Source organism: Homalodisca vitripennis, chromosome 2, assembly GCF_021130785.1.
Source record: "Homalodisca vitripennis isolate AUS2020 chromosome 2, UT_GWSS_2.1, whole genome shotgun sequence".
NCBI lineage: Eukaryota > Metazoa > Arthropoda > Insecta > Hemiptera > Cicadellidae > Homalodisca > Homalodisca vitripennis.
The window spans coordinates 139631176-139656229 of record NC_060208.1 but is presented as its reverse complement, the minus strand read 5'-3'; the positions used below and the strand labels follow the sequence as shown (position 1 = coordinate 139656229).

General features: G+C 31.8%; 1 protein-coding gene across 2 annotated transcripts in view; it reads right to left on the bottom strand.

The window, feature by feature from the left end:
- Positions 1-6250: 6250 nt before the first annotated feature.
- The window catches only part of LOC124354821 (structural maintenance of chromosomes protein 5), a 98600-nt gene continuing 79796 nt past the window's right edge, over positions 6251-25054 (bottom strand). For both annotated transcript variants that reach the window (XM_046805562.1, XM_046805564.1), the window contains exons 15-20: positions 24056-24232; positions 19285-19512; positions 13430-13657; positions 10756-10935; positions 8989-9084; positions 6251-6815 (exon numbers count right to left, since the gene is read on the bottom strand). In XM_046805562.1, the coding sequence (XP_046661518.1) occupies positions 6633-6815; positions 8989-9084; positions 10756-10935; positions 13430-13657; positions 19285-19512; positions 24056-24232 (1092 nt within the window). In that variant the 3' untranslated portion in view covers positions 6251-6632. The remainder of the gene's footprint in view (positions 6816-8988; positions 9085-10755; positions 10936-13429; positions 13658-19284; positions 19513-24055; positions 24233-25054) is intronic.

The following is a 25054-nucleotide window of genomic DNA, read 5'->3' as shown; positions in this document are numbered from 1 at the left end:
GAGCCAGGTTGTGGGATAGCCTTCTCCAACATTAAAGCTCTGGTCAAAGATTGGGAAAAGAGGACAAGATACAAGAATTGGAGTAGAGCCTCGGGTTTAAGAATATCCAAAATGTTTATCTCTCCTTATGCAAAAGGGTGGATAGCTCTCCTAGACCAGAATAAGGAGGATATAAGACTGATATTAGGAATGTTGACAGGACATGGCCCTCTGAGGAAGCACCTTTTGAAGGTGGGCCTTAGTCGGAGCAGCGAATGTAGACTCTGTGGAGAAGAGGAGGAGTCAGCAGAGCACATTTGGTTGGATTGTCCTGCCATCGTAGAGACTAGGAAAAGATACTTGGGAGCATATCTCCTCAGCCCCAAGGACATTAGAGAACAGGAGCCCTTAAATCTGATTGGTTTTTGCAAAAGCCTCGGTTTTTGAGGGCACAAATTAAAGTAAGGGAGGCGCAAAGGTCCTTTTAGGACTAGGTGCGGGGACAAAGTGTCCTCTTCCCTCAGAAGGAAAAAAGTACTTGCTACAGTTGCATCGCTGGTTGTTCCAGGAATCAATACGAAGTCTGTGGCAGTGATGTCTCGGCATTGTTTATAATCGAAATTTCAATAGCTGACATACTTCTCAAGTACTTGTAACCAACTGTCCGACACTGGTGTGGCAACGGTCACGGGAGCTCTTGCTTCCGTTTAGACTAGCGATTTTTACAGTCGGGCACAAAACTTGCGTCATTTTTTACCAGTGTATTCACAGTTGAGTCGAGATTTGGACGTGACCATGCTATCAAAACATAACATCACTTTCTTTGTATTAACCTATGTAATTTGATGACAATCGGAACATGTGTGAGGAGCAATCGTACATAGACCAACAGAGACCTCAGCCTCGATACGAGCAGTAGAATATTTGTGTTGTACATATAGGGAACACTCGACACTGGCCTTGGCAGACGTGAGCGGTAGGGCAGTACCACAAGTTGGCGATTATCTGCCACTAATTCTAGACATTAAATGTTTCTCCTGCCACTCACCCCTTAGCTCATTCTTATTGCTGTGCAACAGAGGACGCAAACGCCCCCTTCTCGACGTTACTTGTTGTAACTAATTCGCTACTTTCTTCTCCAAAAGGTATCTTATTAAGCTTTGTAAAAATCCAACTGACATTCTGGTGTACTCAAAAAACCGGTCTGCACCTCTTATCAAACCGTCAAACATTATATTATTCAACGAACCGAACTTTTAAGCCTATTTATAACACTGTGCATTTTAGGCCTGTGCTAATCTATCTAACACATGTCTTTCCAAAACACTATTTTCACTCAAGAGTTGGACAACTTTGTCCAGAGACGACTGAATAATACTTAAGTACAAAAAACCCCCTTTGTATTGTGGTTACTACCGCTCTGCCGCTTAAAGCGTGCCACTCGTTTAGTACCGAAGTTCGAAACGATCGGTCGGGCGATTTTAATTGTCCAATGCATTACGTATTTGAAGGGGGGAGGAGGCTTGCTACGGCACAGGAGTAGAATTAACCAAGATAAACTCACCACACTAGTGGAGGTAACCTTAGATCAACTGGCGTCAGATGGAACTCACAAACATATGTTGATCTTCATTCACAATTTCATGAATGCGCGTAAAATACGGTTTCGAGATTTATCAGTTCTTGATTCAAGAAGCTGTCAAATTATGTCTTGACTTTTTAAGTTATTGGAGACGGAAAAATTGTTTTTGAAATTTTTCTGGTTCTTAGGAAAATTCCTGGCTTATTCCCGGTTGGGTGGCCACTCTGACAGTGTATTAGGCCAACCTGAAATGGACAGTTAAAAGAGTCCAACTCAAAAGCCAGTGTTGCCACTTTAACACTAAAATTTACCTCTTATAAAAAAAATAGCACCTTCCCCTACTACAGAAAAAGGCCATTAGAATTTTGAGTAATCATAAATTTAGGGAGTCGTATAGGAATTCTACAAGCAACTAAAAATACTAATGGTGGTAAACCTATATATCCTAGAGAGTGATGCTTGTTAACATCAAAGCACTGTAAATGGCAAGTAATTATAATAACAATAATTTATTTATTCCATCAGTATTTTACAATTGTATGTACATTTGATATTATGCAAGGATGCACCACTATAATTCAAGCAAGTTCTGCCTACCAGTACTTAAGCAATTGGGATGCACTGATGCAACAGATGTGGGTGTCCAAGCTACACCGCCTTTAGGTTTGGAATGCAATGCCAGAGGAGTTGAAATAGAAACACTTTTGACACAGTCTAAAGTACTGGCTACAGAATCAACTATTCTACTCACTGAAAGAAGTTATGAATAGAAGACCATGTCATTACTAAACTAAAAGTCATGTAAATAAAGATGATTTGACTTCGATGGCAACACAGATAAAAAGTCTAAAATTGTTGTTCCATTTATAAATGATCAGGATTTAAATTTCTGAGTTTAAGAATTAGATGCTAATTTAAAAAATTATAATAGTATGCCTAAATGAAATTAATTTACTTTTTATAAACCAAATTATTATATAAACAATTTCATGCTAAAACTCCTGCTATAGTTATAAAAAATAATATAATTCAAAATATTATTCAAAATAATATTCAAAATTTAATATAATTAATTTTGAACTAATAATCCTTTTATTTAACGTGTTACAAAAGATTAATCCATTTTAAAAAGTATTGTTTCCCATTTTTGATTTCTTGGGAACATCAAAAGCACCTATTAGAAAGATAAAAAATAACTCCAGTTTTCTGTATTGTTGGTTTTGTTTTGACGTGACAAAGTCTTAAATTAGGTTGCGGCTCGGAGTCACTCATGAAAAAGTGTAACGCCCGGTAACGTTACGATGCCCGTCCAGTGGGTCCGCCGCACGGGATAAAGCAGATAACTATGTTTATTCGTGAAAATGTGGAGTGCTTAGATTCGTCATTTACAACAACTACAACAATAAAGGTAAATAATTGTACACTGATATTTCATTATCGTAAACTATGATTGATTGATTAATTGTTAGATTGACACAAAAGTTGAGAAACTGAGTTTATAGGTTATGTCATACTATTGACAAATGTTGATAGTGTTAAGTAAATTATTAGTTTAAATCACTCTGCAATCAATCGTAATTCAGTCGATTGAGAAGAAACAGCGCGTATTGCTAGTCAAACATTTAAAATAACAAATTATAACCTCTAACCTGTCATAACAGTGCGACCAAACAAACGAACTAAACCGACCAATCACCACGCGCGGAGTTAGAATTTAACTGTGTTTAGCAAGAATTTCAAATTCCAATTTTAGTAAATGTTTTATTCAACTTTACCATTTACAATAAAAAATTGTAATTAATTTCAAATTATGTACAATGTTTTAGTAAACAAAATATATTTCTATAGTTAAAATTTGTGCAATTTTTATTTTCATTCAATTCCTTGTTCCTATTGTGCAATTTAATAATATTCATATCAATAAATATTCTACCGAGAAAAAGACGTTGTCACGTAAAATCTTCGCCCGTAAAACCGACTTTACAGGCAACCATAATTTTTTTAAATTTAATAATTGCCTCAACTATTGGAAATTTGAGAATAACAAATTTGTAGTCCGATTTAATTTACTTCCGAATTTGGATAAACATAACTTAAATATTAGCCTGAATAGTGGCTTGCAAAGGAGTAAATTTAACTAAATTGTATGTTTTAGAAATCAATAAAAAGCACCTTTCTTTGTTCAAAAATGAAAATGGCAGTCTTTGCTCACCCAGTAAATAGAAATTACAAGAAACTACCATGTAAATAAAACTACAAACAAGTGTTTTTAACATTTTCATTAAACAGTATACACAACGTATTACAAAAATTATTTGTACATAAACGTTTTACAAAAATAATACAAATATATTTAACAATCTTATTAGAAAATTAATACTAATAAATACATTTATACATTAAATGTACGAATAATGATTGTGCTGCTTTTAATAACTTGTGGACTCTCTTTCTTCAGCAATGAATAATCAAGTAAACATTAATATACAATTTTACACATGTTCAATATACATTTTTTACTATTGCAATAAATAGAGCTTAAAATATCTACTTTAAGTAGTAATTGAACCCACAGTATAGGCACTTCTTACAGTATAAAGGTAACCTTTAATGGAATGTCTTTACAAACATCTAGTGATTTTGATATTTGGAATATATATAGAAAGATATATGATTTTTATTTTTTTCTACTATTGAAAATTGTGCTTCTGTTCAATACATTATTACAAGAGATCAATCACAAGAGTGGGTATGACAAGGATGATCTTTCCTGTCAAAATTTACACCCAAACCCATTGTGTGTTTTAACTTAATCACTAAGAACACACGAACTAATACTTAAAACAGATTTTTGTGAGGCCTTTTGATAGCAAGGCTATCTTTGTCAGACACATCACACTGTTGTGTATGTTTATTTTAGTATCACAAGAGTGGGTGTAACAAAAATGATCTTTCCTGTCGAAACTTAAACTAAAACCTGTTGGTTCTTTCTTTCTTTTTTTTTCTTTCTGCTGTTGGTGTGTGTGTTTAGTTTTTATTTCAATTACATATAGTGTATTGATTGTGTAACCTGTCTCCTATGTTCATAATGGTGTTTTAATAGTCAACTAACCATGTAATTTACATGTAGCTGAAAATTCTGCAATTATTCAAAGAAATTCACAGGGAGAATCACTAGCAATTTTAATTAGCATTTGCAAGATTGCTCGACTGACTATTTGTATTTTGGAAACTAAAGATAAGATTGAAAAATTTATGAATACCTCTTCCATTACATGATATGCGAACCCAGGAACTGTAAAACAAAAATCTAAAATTACTAGATGTCCTTTATCCAAGGTTTCACCAACAAATGTAATGTCTTGCATCTATATCTAGTGATATTTTTAAGGAAAAGGGTAAACTTTTCTATAAGTACACTAAGAAAAAACAAAATTGCTGAGCTAATGATAGGTGGTTTCATAAATTAAAAAAGGTTTTGTATTAGTTTTCTTAAAATATCTGGCAAAACAACTGTTAGCAGATGAGTCAAAGATCACAAAATTCACTAAACAATAAAAAAATTGATGAGACAGGTATTTCCTTCAGATCAAATATTATATTACATAAAAGACAACCTTGAATTGAAGACAGTTGCTAACCAACTTGGTTGTTACATGTGAGGAAATAGTGCAAAATGAAAAAAGAATGCCCAGCTTGACACACAAGAAAACACAACTAAAGGAACTGAAGATAGTTCTTAGAATTATTCTTAGCATTACCAGGATATAAAACAAAAGAATAAGGATAGGCAAATAACAACCTCATAAAATGATTGCTTGATAAAAATTTGGAGGCAGCTCTTATAAATAAAGAAACAATCAGCATAGTAATTGACATTGATGCAGACGTCAGTGTCGTACGTGTTGTAGGAGTTGAGGCTGAGCTACGACCTGATTCACCTTTACCAACGACTGGTTAATGGAAAGGAATATGGGAATGGACAGTATTGTAGCATTAAAATAACAAAATGTAAAAGATAGAAATAATTAATATTAATAGCTTTGAATAAAATTTGAATAGTTTGTAATGAGTTTTGTTTGAGTTTGTGGAGGTAACTTGATTTAAGACAAATTATTAAATGATTACGTAGGATACTTATAATTACACATACTAAAACCCTAGTTCATATACTTATATATTCCAAGTAACAATACCATCTTAATTATACGTTCCAAGTAATTTAAAATAATAATGCAATTACAGCTATAATTTTCACCAAAATTATATAGTTTAAAAATGTATATATTATATAAAAACATTTTAACATGAAAACTATTTGTATTATTTTTCATTCACAAAAATCCAAATGAGATCAATTTTATTAGAACATTAACAGTGTGTAATGTACCACACATAACTATTGCTAACTGAAACATTTCATACCAAGCAAATAAGACATCCTCAGTTTAGAAAGTGGTTATTCATTACAGAATTTGTCCAATAGGCACAACATTTTGAGTATGGAAACGATTTGTGGAACAATACCATTTAATTATACGTTCCAAGTGAAATTTAAAATAATAATGCAGTTATAGCTAACATTTTCAGCAATAATGCAGTTACAGCTATAATTTTCACCAAAATTAAATAAGTAGTTTAAAAACTTATATATTATATAAAAACATTTTAACATGAAAACTATTCGTATTATTTTTCATTCACAAAAATCCAAATGAGGTCAATTTTATTAGAACATTGACAGCGTGTAATGTACCACACATAACTATTGCTAACTGAAACATTTGATACCAAGCAAATAAGACATCCACAGTTTAGTAAGTGGTTATTCATTACAGAATTTGTCCAATAGGCACAACATTTTGAGTATGGAAATGATTTGCGGATTATTTATAATGCATAGTTGAGCGCATATTATCATGAGGTATCAAGGCACATTTTTGGTATAGGTGATAAAAAGTACAACAAAATTGTTGTTTCTAGAAATTTTGCACTTAATCAGTTCTTTGGCTGTAATAATCCTTAAAATAACAAAATACGGAATACTTGTGTTTTACACAATAGACACCCATCAGTCTGAATTGTCGGAGTCACTGTGTTTGCGTTTTAATGATTCCCTCCTCATTCTGTCACTGAGTCTCCTGGCATTCTTCATGGTCTTGGTAATATTCAGTTCAGTATGGCTCAAACTCAAGAGTCCAGAGTAGATACAGAGAACATGCACGTTCTCCGAGTAATCAAGGGAAGGTAAAATCTATAAAACAATAAAAACCATGTTTTATATTAAAAGTGGGTACACTATTGGGTACAATATTATTCATTAAAATAAGACACAGTTTCCAGATAAAGATTAAAAATCTGGAAACTCAAGTCAAATTGTTAACCCTGCATCTGGCAGTTGAAATTGCTATAATGGCAGACACTATTTTGCAAATTGTGCACACCTTCATTCAAACCTATGTAAAATATGTATTATTGCAGTAAAATACACACTATTATACATTTTATTTTTCAGTATGAAACAAGGAACATTTATATGTAGTTGGATTAATTTATGTTTTTGTTTTTCATTATAAGTGAAAAAAATTAAAACAAAAATATCCAAAAAGTAAAGCCTTATAAAAATAATTTTTTAAATTTGTTTTTAAAAATATAAAAAAGGTTTTTTATGCAAAACATAAAAAACTTACACTTTCTCCTAAATTTGTAAATTGTTTTCTGTAAATAGTAAAATGTGTTTTCTTAAAAAAATTACATATTCACATTCCAACATTTTAAAATATTTTCAGTATGCTTTTTATATTTTGAGACCTTTTCTATGTTGTAGACTGTAGAGCATAAAAGTTCTGAAAATAATTTTTTTTTTTTTACTTTTATATCTAAAAATGTTTGTTGCAAATCCTAAGAAGAGTTTTTCAAGAAATAAAATGACATAATATACTGTCAGAAAATGCCTAAAATTAAGTAAATTTAATATAATAAAACTCATTGTCTAAGTTTCCCTGACTTATTTACTAGGTCCCTCATAGTGTTCAATAAGAAATATTGAAATAATCATGATTTTTAATCTAGGCGTGGGTCTAGGTATAATGGTTTTTATATCACAATTAGCCTACAAACCTGTGAATGTCACAAGTTAGAATATTGTACAATAAAAGTATCACAAATAAACCATTGATCAAGGTACCATTGGTTACAGGTACAAGCTAAGAATTCACAAATAAAAGCTTAGAATACACAACGAGTAATGCCGGAGCATCAACATGGCGGCTATAGTCCTCTCGCAATTATAAAGTTTGATCATAAAATAAACACTTATAATTTACTTATTCCTTGAAGATATCTATACCACATAATGGAAAATTTCACAAAGAAAAGTTTGATGTCCGTTTAATACTAACACAACTCTAATAATATTATATCTTTTTTTGCACCATATATCAACGAACAGATGTTTGAAGCAGATAATCTTGTTGAGAAATAAATTTTGAATGCAGTGATGTAGCCAAACTCATTCCTAAACGAAGTTTCCCATGGTAAAAGGATAGACAAAAAGTCCCATTTTTTCTTGCTCTCTCAAAGTGCGTGACCAGATACAGCAAACCAACATTGTATTGCAACTTTATAATTTTGGTGCATTTTTATTACACATTATTATTCAATAAACTATTAAATTAATCAGTAAGACATCACAATTAATTTGGTATAATATTTGTCCTATTTAAGTTTTATTTTCGATAGCAAAAATTGATTAAATAGATGACTGCAAAATCGACTAGTGACTAGTCGTTCAACATTGGAGAAACATTTTTTAGTCACTAGTCATCAGGGTTAAAACACGATTTAATCCATTTCAAACAGCTGTGAAACTTTGACTTGATACCACTCATTAGAGTGAACCTAAAATATTTAGTATTATAAATATATTTTGGAATTATAAATTACAAAAACTATGATGTTGGAAAAGTTATTTATTAGAACCAGAAATGCTCGTGTACACACCAAACCTGATTTAAGAACCCATCGCAATTTCACTTAACCTCTCCGAACTTCTTCACCATAAACTCTGTAGTAATATGTACCTGGTATACATCTACTTCTGTTTGAAAAATAGCATACAGCATCATATTGTATCATAATTGTTTTTATTAGGAAACATTTGGACTCTGATTTTGAACAAATTCACAGGTATCTGCTAGTTTAAAATACAATTAAAACCATGAGGACCCACTCTTGCTCCCATAGATTTTTCAGAAATCTCTTAACACCATGAATATGATAAAATACACATACAAAGAAAGACAGTTTGTGCAATGTTTATGCATAATAAACTATAGCAACTCAGCATGTATTTTGAAAAACTAAGGAAAATGCTTGAATATCTATAGCCAATTCAACTAAAGAATATTTTTTATATTCCTCCATACCTTAGGAGTTAGGAGGAAGCACTGAGCCGAGTTTGCTTTCTCAACTGTACTGACCATAAGCTTGAATACAACCCTCTCATTGTACTCGTCCATTCCCTGCAACATCAGCCAAAAATTTGATACAATTCTTCTAACCAGAAGAAATCATGTTTATTTTATGTACTATATTTCAATACTGTGAACTAAGAATATAAAGAGCATACCAAATTATATCTACAATGGTTTATTTCCTGCTCCTTAACCCATTAATAACAAAGATTTAATCATACATTAGCATTAATAGAAGCTAGCAAACAAAAATGTTGAAATTATTGAAAAGTACCCTAATAGGTGCAAAGCAGCATGTCTATAATTAATAAAGCCGCAGGACAGACTTTTTTTAGCTAGTGCTCAACTTAGCATACACCTTGAATTTTTCATCTCTTCTATGGAAGAAATATGTGAGAAAGTTAAAAGCTGTCCACAGTCTCATCCTATGAGGTTTTGAAGATTATGTCCCAACCACATCTACTAAAGATGTTTATGGGATCATAAGTAATGTTTTAAAAAATATAAGAATTGAGATTGTAAAGCCTCTCACTTACTGCTTAAATAAGTGCATTTTAAGCAGTACCCATATTTATTGAAGGAAACCCAGAGAAACCTAGTAGTTATTGACCGATCTCTTGAGTACCAGTTGTTGCAAATACTTTAAAAGATTCTTAATATTCAGGTGTATAATCATTGTCAATCTCTTGATCTATTTAGAGACTTTAAGTATGACTACCACTCTGGTAAGTCCACTACACAAGCAATAAATACTTTGTTATGACAATAATTAGTCGTAGCTTCAGAAAAAAGCAATTTGCACAAATTAACACTATGAGACCTTAGTAAAGCGTTCAATAGGGTGCCACGATATTTTATTGTCAAAATTGATCTGTCACGGTTTTACTGAAAAGAATTACATGTTTTTGAATCTCTGTTAAATGCAATTTGAAGATGTCAGCAATTTGGGCATGAATTTTCTCAGATTTTAGATGGTAAGTGTACCCCAAGGATCTGTGTTAGGGTGAATTTTATTTTTGATTTTAATTAATGACCTTAGTTTTAACCTTATTAGATTTTCCACTATCTATCCTGAAGGTAAATATTTGTAATGTTTGTACTGAACTACCATAGAGATGACTTGAGTTATCAAAATGCAGACTTACCAAATGAGGCACCATAAATGTATGCATAATAAACTATGCATAATAAGTTATTTTAATAACTATTTATACATAATATATAGTTATGCATAATATTGGTATTAAGTTATGGAATAAATTACTAATATAACTATGGCAAGACTTGGCTGAAAAAAACTTTAAAATGTTTGGCATGACTGGGCATAATTTTAAATTTATTTCTATTTTTAGTTTATTGCAATACTAATGCATTCATAACAATTATTTTGGATCATGTCTATTGCAATGTTTGTATGTTGTCGAAGAAAATAAAAAGTCTCTTGTCTGTCATGTAATATGCATAAACTCTGGTAGCAAATCTGTTAAAATAATGTTTACTATAGTCTTTGCATGTTTATGTAACACACCACAAGATTTATATGCAGTAATTAATTATGACTGCTGTACAAGAAAATGATTTAAATAATAACGCTAGCAGAAAATGCATTACAGTCTGGAGGTGGACTGGCTGGCGAGCATTACTTACAGTTGGCTAAAATGCTACACCACTTCGCATCAGCCAACTATCAGGTTATTTATCATCTCAGAACATGTATACCTGGTTGATTTCATCCACACAGCGGAAAGGCACAGTGGTGAGCTCCTGCAGAGACAACATGTAGATGGCAGTGGCCACTGCTCGCTCTCCCCCACTCTGCGTATGGGGGCCAAGCTGTTGCAGTCTGCTGCTCTCACGGAACTGCACCTTTATGCAGATCCCATATTTGCTGTACTCTGACTGCAATATCACCACATATTGGTTTAATATCAACAGTATAATTTTAAACACAATAAATACTTATTAAATTTTACCACACAAAAATTAAATAAAATACTAATTGGTTCTGTAAGAAGAGTTGGTTCCAAAGAAAATTTTTAGTTTGGAGTTTTGCATAAACTCTGATGTCTGACTTCATGGCAGTGTACACCATATGTTGAAATCATAGGCATCAATTTCTACAGAGGTATTGAAAAACTTGTGCCACTGACTACAAGAACCATAATTCGAACGATCTCAATTATGTAGAAAAAGGTTAAGAATGTATCTTTCAAAAGTATTTAATAAAATTTGGTTTTTCATTTGATTAATTTTTTGTTCTGTGTACTCTTTTTAATGTTTTTATGTAAAGAAAAATGTTTTAATATTTTAGGTAAGCCTATAAAAACGGCTAATTTAGATGAATATTTCAGACATATGTTAAAAAACTAAAGTATTATTAACAAAATTGTCACTGAAATAAAAATATTAGTAACTCAGATACAGCTCTATATCAGTTGATCTCCATCATTTTATTGCATACATGAAAATAATTTTAGAGTTATCATTGTATACAACAGCTAGATTAGAACATGCTGGACCATAATAATAACATTCAGTTCAGGATAATGTATATAAGGTAATATTACCAAATTTGTTTTTCTCCACTGAAATAAAAAAAATATTGAAAACTAAGCTATCATTAATTAAAAATACACACAGTTAAATTGTGACAATTTATAACCAAAAGTTACTTATAAAAAAAAGATAATATACTAAGTAAAATAACAAAACTTTTTTAAGAGTTTCTTTCTACATTAAAAGTTAATTAGTTGCACTAAATGTTTTTGAGGGAAAACAGCTCAAAACCCACTTGCAGCATTTTATTTATGTCTAAAACCTACACAATGGTGTAAGTCTCATTGGATTCATCAGCTCTGTTATCATACTTGAGAAAGATATGGAAACTGACCAATTAACCCTCGATCTAAAGCCACCTGATTACCAATGTTCTTTCTTACCAGAATAAAATTACCACTTCCAAAAAACAAAAGGTATTCTCAACAAATACATAAAAATAATCAGTGCTGAACAAATATCAAAACAATATGTTACAAACCTTCTATTTGTATACATTATTTTGTATATGAGGTAAGTAGCATTTATAGTGATTTAAAATTTGTCATTTTACAGATACATTATTTAAATGTAACAAGAAGGTTTTTAAATGTGAATTAACTTGTTACCTAATAATGACTGCACATGAGTGATAATAGCCTCCTGCACCATAATTAGAACTCTTTTATGTAACCTTAAAAAAAATACATAACTTTGATAATACAACTACAGTATGCCAATCTTTTGCATCAGTCTGGCAAAAATTAAAAAATAACTTGACAGGAATAACTTAGTTTTGGTAGGTTCTTTTCTGTGTATGTGTGTGGAAATTTTCTGTTATTCATTCATATTGTCCAATCTTTTAATACGAGTCGTGGCTATTTGAAAATAAGACAATCGTCAGCCTGCCAACCGGCGATCTGATAAGCGGATAAACAGGTCACGCTTAGATTCTCATACAGTCCATGGATATCAAAATAACATTTAACAGTCCAGTAATCTGGTCACAACTGTCATTTAAAGTGCATCAAGTGAAAATCGTTTGCTGGGAAAATTATCAATGCAAAGAATGAGCAGCGTGTTGTGGTTAAGTTAATGGTTAAACTTCAAAACTTAGCTACCGAGTGTTTGAATATGTTGAATGAAGTTTCAGTGAGTCCACTATGCTGCGGGTGCAAGTTTTTAAATGGCAGAAATAGTTTTATGAGGGCCGAGAAGAGGTGGAAGATGATGAGCACTCTGGTTGCGCTTCAACTACCAGCAAAAACATTCAAAAAATTAACCAAACCGTCAATAAAGATCGTTGTTTACCCATCCGAGTTATAGCTGATCAAATAAAAATTGAACTGTGGAAAATCAACTTGTGGATTCTACACCAAGACAATGCACCAGCCCGCAGTGCCTTATCCGTTTACAAGATTTTAAGTGTTGCAACGACCAGCCTATTCTCCTGATTTCGGACCATGTGACTTTTGGCTCTTCCTCAAGATCAAAAGTCGACTGATGGAAATTCATTTTTAATCCATTGAGGAGGTGGAAACAGGATGCGGCACAAGTTTTGAAGGCGCTCTCAAAAGATAACTTTCAGCACTGCTTCAAACAAGTGAACAAAAATATGAATGCAGCGGTGTATTGTGAGGAGAGGAGATAACATTGAAATGAAGAAATAGAAGGCAATGTAAAACTTTATAAATTTCACTTATAACAGTCTCGATTTCAAAGAGCTGTGCCTCGTACATATATTAATAATTATCCTTTAGACTAAAGTATTAAATTATATGCTATAGCAGTTTTACAAAAATTACTGGCAAAGATCTCAGTATGTATACAGATCTTAGATAAATTAAAATATTCTTACTTTTTCCTCAGGAACCTCCAAGGATACTTCACCTACACATTTCATCAGACTGAAAAACGTTGTGAAGTTGTTGTTTATTCTTTCTATGAGTCCCAGCACTTTAGGAATCCATATATCTCTCTTCCGCTGCATGTTATCTTTTAACTCTTTCAATTTCTTTTCTGGATTCGCAACATCTTTTTCCAAATTTTCTATTAGTTTCTTGGTCTTCTCGTATTCCTCAAGAACCTTTAACACAGATTTTCAATAAATAATACAGAATGCCAAGCAGAAAAAAGGAAGAGAATACATATTATATATTACAAAATAGTTGACTATTTACTAATAGAATGTAAATAAAAAATAAACCTATATAGATAGACATTAAACATTTAAAATGTATCCTTAAATTTATCAAAAATTGCTTGGGAGAAATAATACGTAGTATCAAATATATGCCAATTAAAAGAGTTAAGTATTCAAATATTTGAAGATAACTCTGTCTAATCTCATCATAGTAACAAGGTAATCACACTTGTCTATTCAATAATGCAACAGACATTTTGTCCTCTCAGCCCAAAGAGAATGAAAATTACAAATCTAAGGAATAAGACTATAAAGAAATTCAACTTATACAGGACAACTTTAAGGATGTTATCCAGCACTTTGTATACAATGGACACACAGCTTCTGCCCACTGTATTTTATCACAGCAGAATTACATATTGGAGTGGGAGTTGCTGCAATATTTAAAGAACAGTTTGGAAAACCTGCAATAACGGTACTATAAATGAATTTATAATAGTTTATTCAATGGTGAAACAGTTTATGAGCTTATAACAAAGTCTACATTTTTCTTCAAACCTAGCAATCATCGCTATAATTTAGCTTTTCAGCATCTAGCAGATGGCTTCAAAAGAATAGGTCTGAACCAATTGGTTTCTTCACCTATGGGTTGTACTAAAGCCAAAAATACCACCTCAGGAATTTGTTGCAAATAGTATTATGTTTCCAACTAGAGCTTCAGTTACCATTGTAGTTTAATGATGAACACTCTGCCAGAGAACTCAGAAATGGACTGTCCATCATATTCGGAATTCACAACAGATCTACAACATTCCTTGTACATAACTGTCAGAATGAGTCAGCAACTGGCAACCAAACTGTAAACTTATCATCCGAGGTTGGGTTTCTGTCCCTGTTGTCATCTCCACTTTCCAGCCCAGATCTTCAGAATGCAGAGACGAATATGGCTGAGAATGATGGTATGAGAGTTATTGTAGTTGGCGTGCAATCGGATGTTGATATCCATTTTTAGCACATGAAGGGTAGATTTCAAGTTTAGGTCTAAATAGATTAGAATGGTTTCTAAAACGCACTGTGCACAATACTCATAGTAATAAAAGTAATTGTTTTATTAGTAATATAGATAAGAATGATATAACTATCAAACATGTACATAATAATTTAAGAATTTCCTAGGTAAGGTTTATCAATAAAAACTGATAAAACACAAATTTTAATTGATAAATTTCAACTCTTATATACTATGCTTTGTTGAACATCATTTAGTTTCAGATTATGTACGAACAGTTTCTATCAATGATGATGTATTAATATCTAGTTATTGTAGACTTAAAAAAAGAGAAGAGTGGAGTTGCTCTTTTTGTTAGTAAAGTTATATTCAAGAATTATATGAATAGGTTGAGCTAGATCTCTAATTCCTGCATTGAAGGAATATGTGAATTTGCAAGCATTAGGTTTAAGCTAAATAACAGGCCAACTATTTTAATAATGGTCTACCACCCACCTAACATGATGTTAATCAATTTTTTCCAATTTTTTTGAAATTTTAAACAAAGTTAATGGCACCCAAACCTACAATATTATCGTCAATAGCTTTGATTTACAGATAAAAATTGAAGTGCAGACAAGAGTTATAGATAAACGTGAAAGCTGTATTGAAAATGTATTAACTAACATTCCAGAGCCAGCAGCAGTTGATGTTACTCATTTGTCTGACTATGATGGTATTCACTTACAATTGAAAATGACTGCATATTCTGATGACATAAGTAATAAGATTTCCAAACATATCATCAACAAAAAATTATTACAGTCTTAGACAATCAAAATCAGTGGGAATATGTTAACAAAATTAAAGGGGTTGAAAACAAATTTCAAGTTTTTTAACACTTAAAACAAATATTTGAAATTGAAATTAAAACTATGAAAAATAAACACATTGAACACAATATGTGGTACACCTACAATGTACAAAAAATTAGTTGCATCAGTTATATCAACTTTTTCAAACCACTTTAACCCATTGGCCTTTTATCACGGAATGGTGCCGTGACAGCTAGTCTAAGCTCAAAAGTTTTATTACGGAATCGTTCCATAACGAGTACAGTGCCATATAAATGTTCTTTTTATAACTCATTTTTCATCAAAATGTTTTAATATGTTGATCAAATCAATGAGAAAATGTTTAAATATATGTGGAAAAATATTTTAAGCTGTTAAAGTAAACATATTATACCGATATATTACGTCAATCTTGGTCAAGCTTTTTATGTCCTAATACTTTCTATTGTTCTTAGATTGAAATTTTATAACTTGTGATGCATAATATTATTGCTTTATACAACCTTGCTTTATATTGCAATGTCTAGCCAACTAGATAACATATAACACTTGACACCATTGTTTGCACAGTCTTCTGCTTTGTGTTGTAAACATACAAATAAACATTCAATATTTATATGGGAGTTGTTTATCTTGGTTATGGACATGGCTGGGCCTTCAAATCGATAAACTTTTTAAATAATCAAAAAAATAAATTACTATAAAAATTATAATGTACTAATAAGAGAAAAAACTTTAGATTTTAAGTGTTTTGGAAAAACAATTATTCTAATAAATTATGCATACACATAATATTATGGTATTTTTATGAAGAGATATGAATTTTTAATAAAATAGAAGAAAAAATATGTTCGTTTATATTATTATGTGTACAAAACAAACATTTTATTTTGAAAATTTCAAAAAAATTCGAAAATCTTTTTTTGTTGTTGATGCAGATTTTTTAAAATTATTACACAATATTACTATATATTTATTATTAAAGACCATTATTTATAGCAATCTAAAAAGTAACTGGATAACTTGAAAAATAGATATTTTATAAACATATAACAAACCCCTTACGTTATACGGATTTTTAATAGAATATCTCCAGGCACGCTGAGTGTAAAATACATATAAGCCAATGGGTTAACTGAAAAAGCATGGAATAATTACAAACAGAAAAAGAAAGAGTATGAAGGAAAAGGTTTTAGAACTAAAATAAAATAAATAAATATCATAGTAACATAATTCTGTCATCTGGTATAATAACTCAAAAGTTATTTGGGATACAATAAAGAGTACTATAAAACCAACAAAATTACCAAAGAATATAAAAATATCAAATTAAAATCGTCAAGTAATTAGTAACCCAAAAACAGTTGCTGACACATGCAAAGAAAATTATGTATTAATATTGTAAACAGTATTAGTAGTAATAACACTACCTCTTGCTCAAATGGATCTGAGAACTTCATACCAAATTATAGTGGGGAAGTTGTCATGGCAGATTTTAATTTTGTTAGAACTAAGGAGGTATTTAGTATAATTAGACATTTTTAACTTAAGAAATCTGCTGGTAATGACAAAATCCTGTAAGTGATTAAGGAGTGTGCAGATGAAATTGTAAAGCCTGTCAACTGCTTCCTTCAGGAGGCAGTAATGCCATCAAAGCTAAAAATGTCTAAAGTCATGGCAGAGATAAGAAAGATCAGATTACACTTATGGACAAATATTGCCCAATATTTATTTTTCCTTCTTTTTAGAAAATTATAAAAAGAGTAGTATGCAACCAAACATTAGGCTTTTTAGAAACTAACATCAAATTAAATCCCACACAATTTGGCTTTATAGCTAATAAAACAACTAAATCAGCATTAATAAACTACCCTATATTGTTATTCCAATTAGAATGGTGTGTTTTTTATTGTTCTATTGTTATCAAAGATGAATAAACATTTTTAAATGGTGTATTATTTGAAACCTATTAGTATAACATTATAATACCAAACAAATATATTTAAACACAAGGAATATTGTTTAAAATTTTTTTTTAAAAAGCTTGCACTCCCTTGAATGGACCAATGAAGGTCACGGAAGCTTCATTGGCCGGAATGGGTGACGTCATGTCCGTGCCGAGTCTGCTTGTCATCCACACCGGGTGCCGGTCCCAGTGTTGTATGTGCTCGCAGCGCACTACGTTTCAGCACAAACACTTGCGAATTACACGTATATAGTACATGAATGACACGTAGATAGTACATCAATTACATGTACTGGGGTGGGGTGGCCCACTGGGGGTGGAGGATGCCGCCTTCACCGTCCCTAGAACTGTTTGAACTCGACTCATTGTCTTCATTCGATGAAAAATTATCATCAATAACATTATCGTCTTCCTCCATTATGAGTACATACATTTACACAGTCAACAGGCACTGTAATCCACTCACACAATATCGCAAAGCATATACAACAAACGAGAATGGCGAACTGGCAACGAATCGCAACAACTGACTCATCGAAACAGACACACTTCGCAATGAGTGTTACAGCCTTCCCGGGCAACTGCTCAGCTCACACTGAGGCAATATGAAAGCAGCTGCCGTATGCCGAGCTCACTCGTTCACCGTCCGGCGTGCCATTTTCACATGACGAGCATGCTCGTCACCCGCAGTGAATGTGTTTAATATTACTCATAACATCAGCTGTTCTTAATTATTTGTTTATGTTTGGTTGTTTGTTATTATTATTTGTGTTGATATGTGAATATGTATGAAGTGACTAATGTTTGTTTGAAGTGATACACTAAAATTAGGGGTGTAGATGCTCTTATATGTTTCAACAAAGGGAACCTATGAAGTACAAGTTTTGGAAAAATCCTGTGGGAAGGCCTAGTCAAATGCAGTAATGGACCTGAAAAATCCAAATTTGGGATGATTACTTGATGCTGGCCATGTAATGAAAGAGATTGAGATAAAGCAAAACAGAGGAGAAGAAACACAAAAAGAAAACTGGAAATGAAGAGGAAGAAAATTACCCTTAATATGCTACTGGGGCTTTCTAGATGTATCTAAGACTATTCTGTTATTATAAATCTCATAAACTCCAATTAGTTAAACTTTCTTTGTTTCTGAAAAATAGTAGTTTTTAGAATTTAGGTACATTTTACTCTGGCAAATATTTATCAATTCTACTGAAATTTCCACAGGTCATTCAGGCCACTATCTTTAGTAAAATGATGAACAGGATATTTCCTACTGGGACAAGTTCAAAAATAATCACAATATTTCAATTCCAGTTCATCACTGTATTTACAACAGTGAATATAAAGAACACAGACACTTTCAAGCCAATGGCATTTATAGTTTGATTCTAAAGTGAACATAAATTCTTCCAATTTATCATGGAGAAGATAGGGTCGTCCATGTCCTCTTAAACCTTTACTATGGTATCAGATGTTGAATTGAATTGCTGAGAATTAGTACATCTCTTATAAAATTTAGAACTTGAATACTACCAAAATATGCAGTATGTTAAAAATTGACACCTATGACATTTTAATTATATGAAAGAACTTTAGCAATAACATAAATTTAGAATAGCTGAAAGTCATTGAGAAAGGCAACAAAATAAAGTTACCATAGCATAAAAAATTTAAAATCCTTGGAATTAGACACTATTTTAATTTGTCTAATCCAGCAAATGTTCAATCAAAAGTAAACAAGTCTGGCCATAACAAAACTTACAGATATTCTACCACCAGCCAGACAGTCGGCTCTAGCAGTCAAGTTAGAGATCTCTGTATCCAACATATCTATGCTGTCTGGCAGAGAGGCAAAATGTTGTTCATATTTCCTCTTGAAAGCTGCATCTTTTGGACTAAGACCATCTGTCAATTTTAGGGCATTCTCGTGGGCTCTCTTATACTCTATCTGTGCTCTCTGTACTTTTTCTTCAGAATTCAGCAACATCCTCTGTAAGATAAGACACTTTGTCTGAGAATCTTTAAGAATGAACCAACTAGTTTCACATTAAACCAAAAACACTTATTTTTATTAAATGTAGGTTTTAAACTGATTATTTGTGGATAACTACATAAATCATCTCAACTACAAAGTTATCACCAATATTATCCAAATAACAATGCCAGTTTACTGTACTGCTCACGACACGTGTCCAAGATTCATATCACAATAGAGCCTACTATCCCATTTTCAGGCACTCTTCAAAATGTCACAGACTGAAAATTTAACTAGGTACACTAGCAAGCAGGTATTCCATATACTCCAATATTCCAATATACTCCATCTTGTAAAGCTAGATGACAGGACCATCCAATATTCTTTATAACTCTAAAGATTCCAAATCTACAAATAACAAATGCTAATACAGAGTTTGAAATCAAGTTACAGTGAAATCATATACTATTTAAAAAATATTCTACTATCCCACACATCAATATGAAATTTGCTAACACTTTCAATATTTTGTGTGAAAATTAATAACATGGTTGATTTACTACTAATGTTTTGGAACTGGCTGTACATGAAAATGTACTTTATCAACCCTACATTTGGCAGTTGAAATTCCTATAATGACAGGCACTATTTTGCTAGTTGTACACACCTTCATTCAAACCTATATAGAATATTTATTATTGAAGGAAAGTACTCATTATTATATATTGTATTTTTCAGTACGAAACAAGGAACATTTAAATGCAGTTGGATTAATTTTTAAAAATTAAAGTTAGGTTTTTTTCATTATAAGTGAAAATACTAAAAGTAAAACAAATATATCCAAAAGAAATAATTTTTTACTATTTTTCAAAATATACAAAATGTCTTAACACGTTAGCTGCCACGTCGGGCCAAATGGACCGACGCTCTACATCTTTAAGAGATTGCACGTCGGGTAAAGTGGCCCGACAGCATAACAATGACGGTACCCGCCATTTTGATTACCTTCGTGCCTGTGCTGCACCCTGACGACTCAAACTGAAACTGATTGAACTATGAAGAGTTCTGCTACTAACAGAACGTTGTTTGTTGTGTTTATTTTTGTTATTAGTGATATGAATGAGATTGCTACATTGGACATTTTTGTCGGGCCACATTGCCCGACGGGTATTTTTATTGGTGTTAGAATATAAAATAATAAGGTTTTAGCCTTATTATTGCTACCAGGAAGAATAAATTATATGATTTGTTATTTTACAGTAAAAAGAGATTTATTTCATAAGTTTCACAAAAAGTAAATGTAGTAAATAAAAAGTTGTATCTTATTTATTTTCATATTTTTTGCTTTCCTTACTATTCAAATAATTCAATTTTATAAGTAAAGAAAAATAAGTAAATACAAAATTACCCTATACAAAAGATGAATGAAGATATACTATTTGTGTATAATTTTGAAGCATGTTTCACACAAAAATGGTTTTTCTGGACATTCACTGCAAAACGTAGTTACTTGTGTCAAATTTCTTGCTACCTTACGTCCTTTTTCCTCTGATACATTTTTGTAGCATAACTTGCACACCATTCTTTGTCAGCGTTTATGTACTCCTCCACCAACAAAAGCAGACGACGTCAGGTAGTGGTGCCCTGTAGTGGTCACATTTGGAATGCGTGGCTCTTCCTGCACGTTCATCAAGGAACAGGCCAATTCCTCTCTAAACTTAGTGATAGAGACTAAGTTTTGTTTTTTTTTTATTGTGAGATGTAATGTGGTGATTAAGAAAATTATTGTAGGCCAACCAACTATTTACCACTGCAGTTCCAAGAAGAAGTTCTTCAGCTAGTTTGTGGAACCAACGCATTGTCTTCCGTACTGCAGTGTTATATGATGACATTTGATCGGATACGTCTATCCCAACCTTCGCCTTATTGTAGTCAACGATGACTAATGGCTTCATTACATTTGGCCCTCCAACTTTTTTTTGGTCAAGGACGACGTACTCCGGCCTATGGAATGTGGAAAGCATGTGTACCTCCCTTTTGTCTTTCCACTTGATAACAACTACACCATCTTCATTTTCGGAGCAAACCATTTCACCTTTACTAAGTTTTTGTTTTAAAAGGTTTTTTGGTAGGCCTTTACGACTTTTTCTCACGGTACCAGCAAGATGTGTTTCATTTGACAACAAAGCATTAGCCAATTCTACTGATGTATAGAAGTTGTCCGTTTATAAATTGTGGCCTTTATTTAAAAAGTTTGTCATGAGTTCCAGTACCACTTTAGTCGCAACAGATCTGTCTTTTGTCACTTCTACAGTACCTTTCCCCATGTATACTTTTACTGCATAAGTATAACCCGTTTTATTACACAGCTTGAATATTTTTATCCCATACTTGTGGGCCTTTCCGGGAATATACTGCCGAAAACCTAGTCTACCACGAAACGGTACCATAGTTTCATCAATAACTAAATCTTGCTCTGCTACTTTCAAAGTGAAGAATAAATTGTTTAGTGCTAGAAGCAGAGGTTTTATTTTACCAATTCGCCCATCTCTTTTGAGGTTTTCATTACCGTTAAAATGCCAGAAACGTAAGAGTAACTGAAACCTGTTTCTACTCATTATGTTTCGGGCAACTGAGAATTTATACAAAGGGTTTTTTGACCAATAATCACTGATTCTTGGAAGTCCTACTAAACCCATATATAAAAGAAGGCCAATAAATTGTTTCATTTCTCCATGATTGGTATTTTTCCAGTCTTTTAGCCTACTCTTACGACTTAGTCAAAGCTTTGAAATTACTTCATTTGCATTATGATTAGTTTCTACAACCATAAGTTCAACTACTTCATCTGTCAAGTAATGACGAAAAAAATCTATTGGTTTTCTGTTGTTTGGTAAACAAAAATTAAATTTTGTTGTCTGAGTGAACTGAAACGTTTTCTGCTTACCCTCAAATATTTCCCAGCCCAAATCATTGTCCTTGGCGTTTGTAGAAATCAAAGAAGTACCTGTGATATCTGTAACTGTTCCATTAGCATCAGTAGAATTAAGTTCCACGTTTGATTCTTGATTGTCATCAGAGTAATATTCTGAATCAGTACCAGGAATAAAGTCTAGGTCGCTATCAGTGTCATCCGGTATATCACTAACCACCATTGACTCCACACTGTCATCATCACTTATTTCGGCAAACAAATCACCCGGGGAAGACGGATTCTCAATCATACGTTCGATTTCATCCGTAAGAAGATTATCGCCACTCATTTTTACCGATCAATAGTATACACGCACACAACTATCGAAACATTACTTATAAAAAAACACAGTGTAGGATTCCAGTAACAAAACGCGTCAATTGGCACTCACCTATGTGGAAAAGCCGGGTTAGAAGTAAGCTGATGCAATTGCAGACAGAGAACTAAAGCGCGGAAATTATTCAGGCTGCACATCAACAAAACGGAATATCCCTGAATCAGGCGTCGGGCGTATAGGCCCGACAGCAAATGATTTATGTAATATATCGCCTTGTAAAAAGCTCTGTCGGGCCAATGTGCACGACGCTTTATAAACGTAATAAATATACATAAATCATAAAATCATGTTTATTAGTAACCAAAGAAGAGAAAAATAACAAAAGGTTACAACAATTTATCTTTTAAAAATTTGGCGCTTTAGCGTTAAATCATATTTTTCGGGGTTGGCAGCTAACGTGTTAAGAAAGGTTTTTTATGCAAAACAAATAGTTCCACTTTTCCCAAAATTGTTTTTGGAAAATAGTAAAATTTTGTGGTTTTACAAAAAATGACATCTTTACATTCTAACATTTTAAGACATTTTCTGTATGCTTATTATATTCTGAGACCTTTTCTATGTTGTAGAGCATAAAAATTCTGAAAAGGAAAAAATATTTTTTGTTTTGTTATACTTTTATATCTAAAAATGTTTGTTACAAATCTTGAGAAGTGTTTTTCAAGAAATTTATAAAAATTATAAAATCACATAATATACTGTCAGAAAATGCTTAAATTGAAGGTAAATGTATTATAATAAAACTCATTGTGTAATCATAATTGTCTAAGTTCACCTTGACTTATTTATTAGGTCACTCATAATGTTCAATAAATAAAAAATAATGAAATAAACATTAATTGTAATCTAGGTGTAGGCCTAAATATAATTATTTTTATATCACAATTTAGCCTACAAACCTGTCAATGTAAATAAATTATTATACAACAAATGAATCACAAATAAACCATTGATCACTGTATAGTTTATAGGTACAAGCTTAGAGTTCACAAATAAAAGTTTAGAATACACATTGAGTAATGACAGTGCATAAATCAATATGGTGGCTATAGTCCTCTCAAAATTATACAGTTTGATCATAAAATAAACACTTAAAATTTACTTATTCCTTGAAGATATCTAAACCACTTAATGGCAAATTTCACAAGGAAAAGTTTTATGTCGTTTGATACTAACACAACTCTAATAATATTACGAGAAACAACAAAATACTAGCGACTAGTGAAAAATTACAGAAATGTAGCATATACCTTAAAATCTTCAACCTTTTTTGAAGCCGCTGCACTTTCTTGCTGTTTCTTTACCAGCACAGCCTGGACCATGGAAAGTTTCAGCTTAAACAAACTATTCCTCACAAGGCTATCCTGGTAGTTTTTCAAATAACTGTTCACATTTGACTGGTCCTTACATACATTAACCACTAGTTCCTGAAATAAACATCAATGTATTACTATATATGTTAAAGATTGCTGTACAGCAACATTTAGTAATCATCTTTACCAAAACATCCTTGATATTAATAATAAAATAAAGAAAAATATGGGAAATTTTATGTTTTGAGAGGCTATATAATATTAGTTACTCTAATCTCAACTTTATAAACAAGATTAAACGCACACCAGATTTTGATATAGAGGTAGAATTTCATACAAATTTTCAGCTCTCCCAAATAACACATTCAAAATTAAACACACATACATAATTATACATTAATTATTACACATTCAAAATGTATTATATATATATATATATATATATATTATATATATATATATATATAAATAATATATATATATATATTATATATATATATATATATATATATATATATAATTAAATATTGTGTGTTTGTCTATATATATATATATATATAAACACATAACATAAATCTAATTTCATCATCGACTGGTGAGAGAAACTGTGTTAAATATGCTCAGCCAATTAATCTATCGATTGTTAATTTTTAATATATTATGAATACATTTTAAGGCAACAACCATAGATTTTTATATTTAATAAATTTATTGTAACATTTCCTTGTACATCTTTTACTATAGAAACCGACACAAACCGAATTCACTTGCGTCTGCAAAACCATGTATAATAAAAACTGCATTATCCAGAGCAAAACATCTATTGATTTTTAGATAGCATAAGATATTTCATCCGTTTTAAGGGAATTATCATAAGTGTTTACAATGTAAAGCAATAAATCACACTGTGATACACTAGCTGTGTGTTATATATCA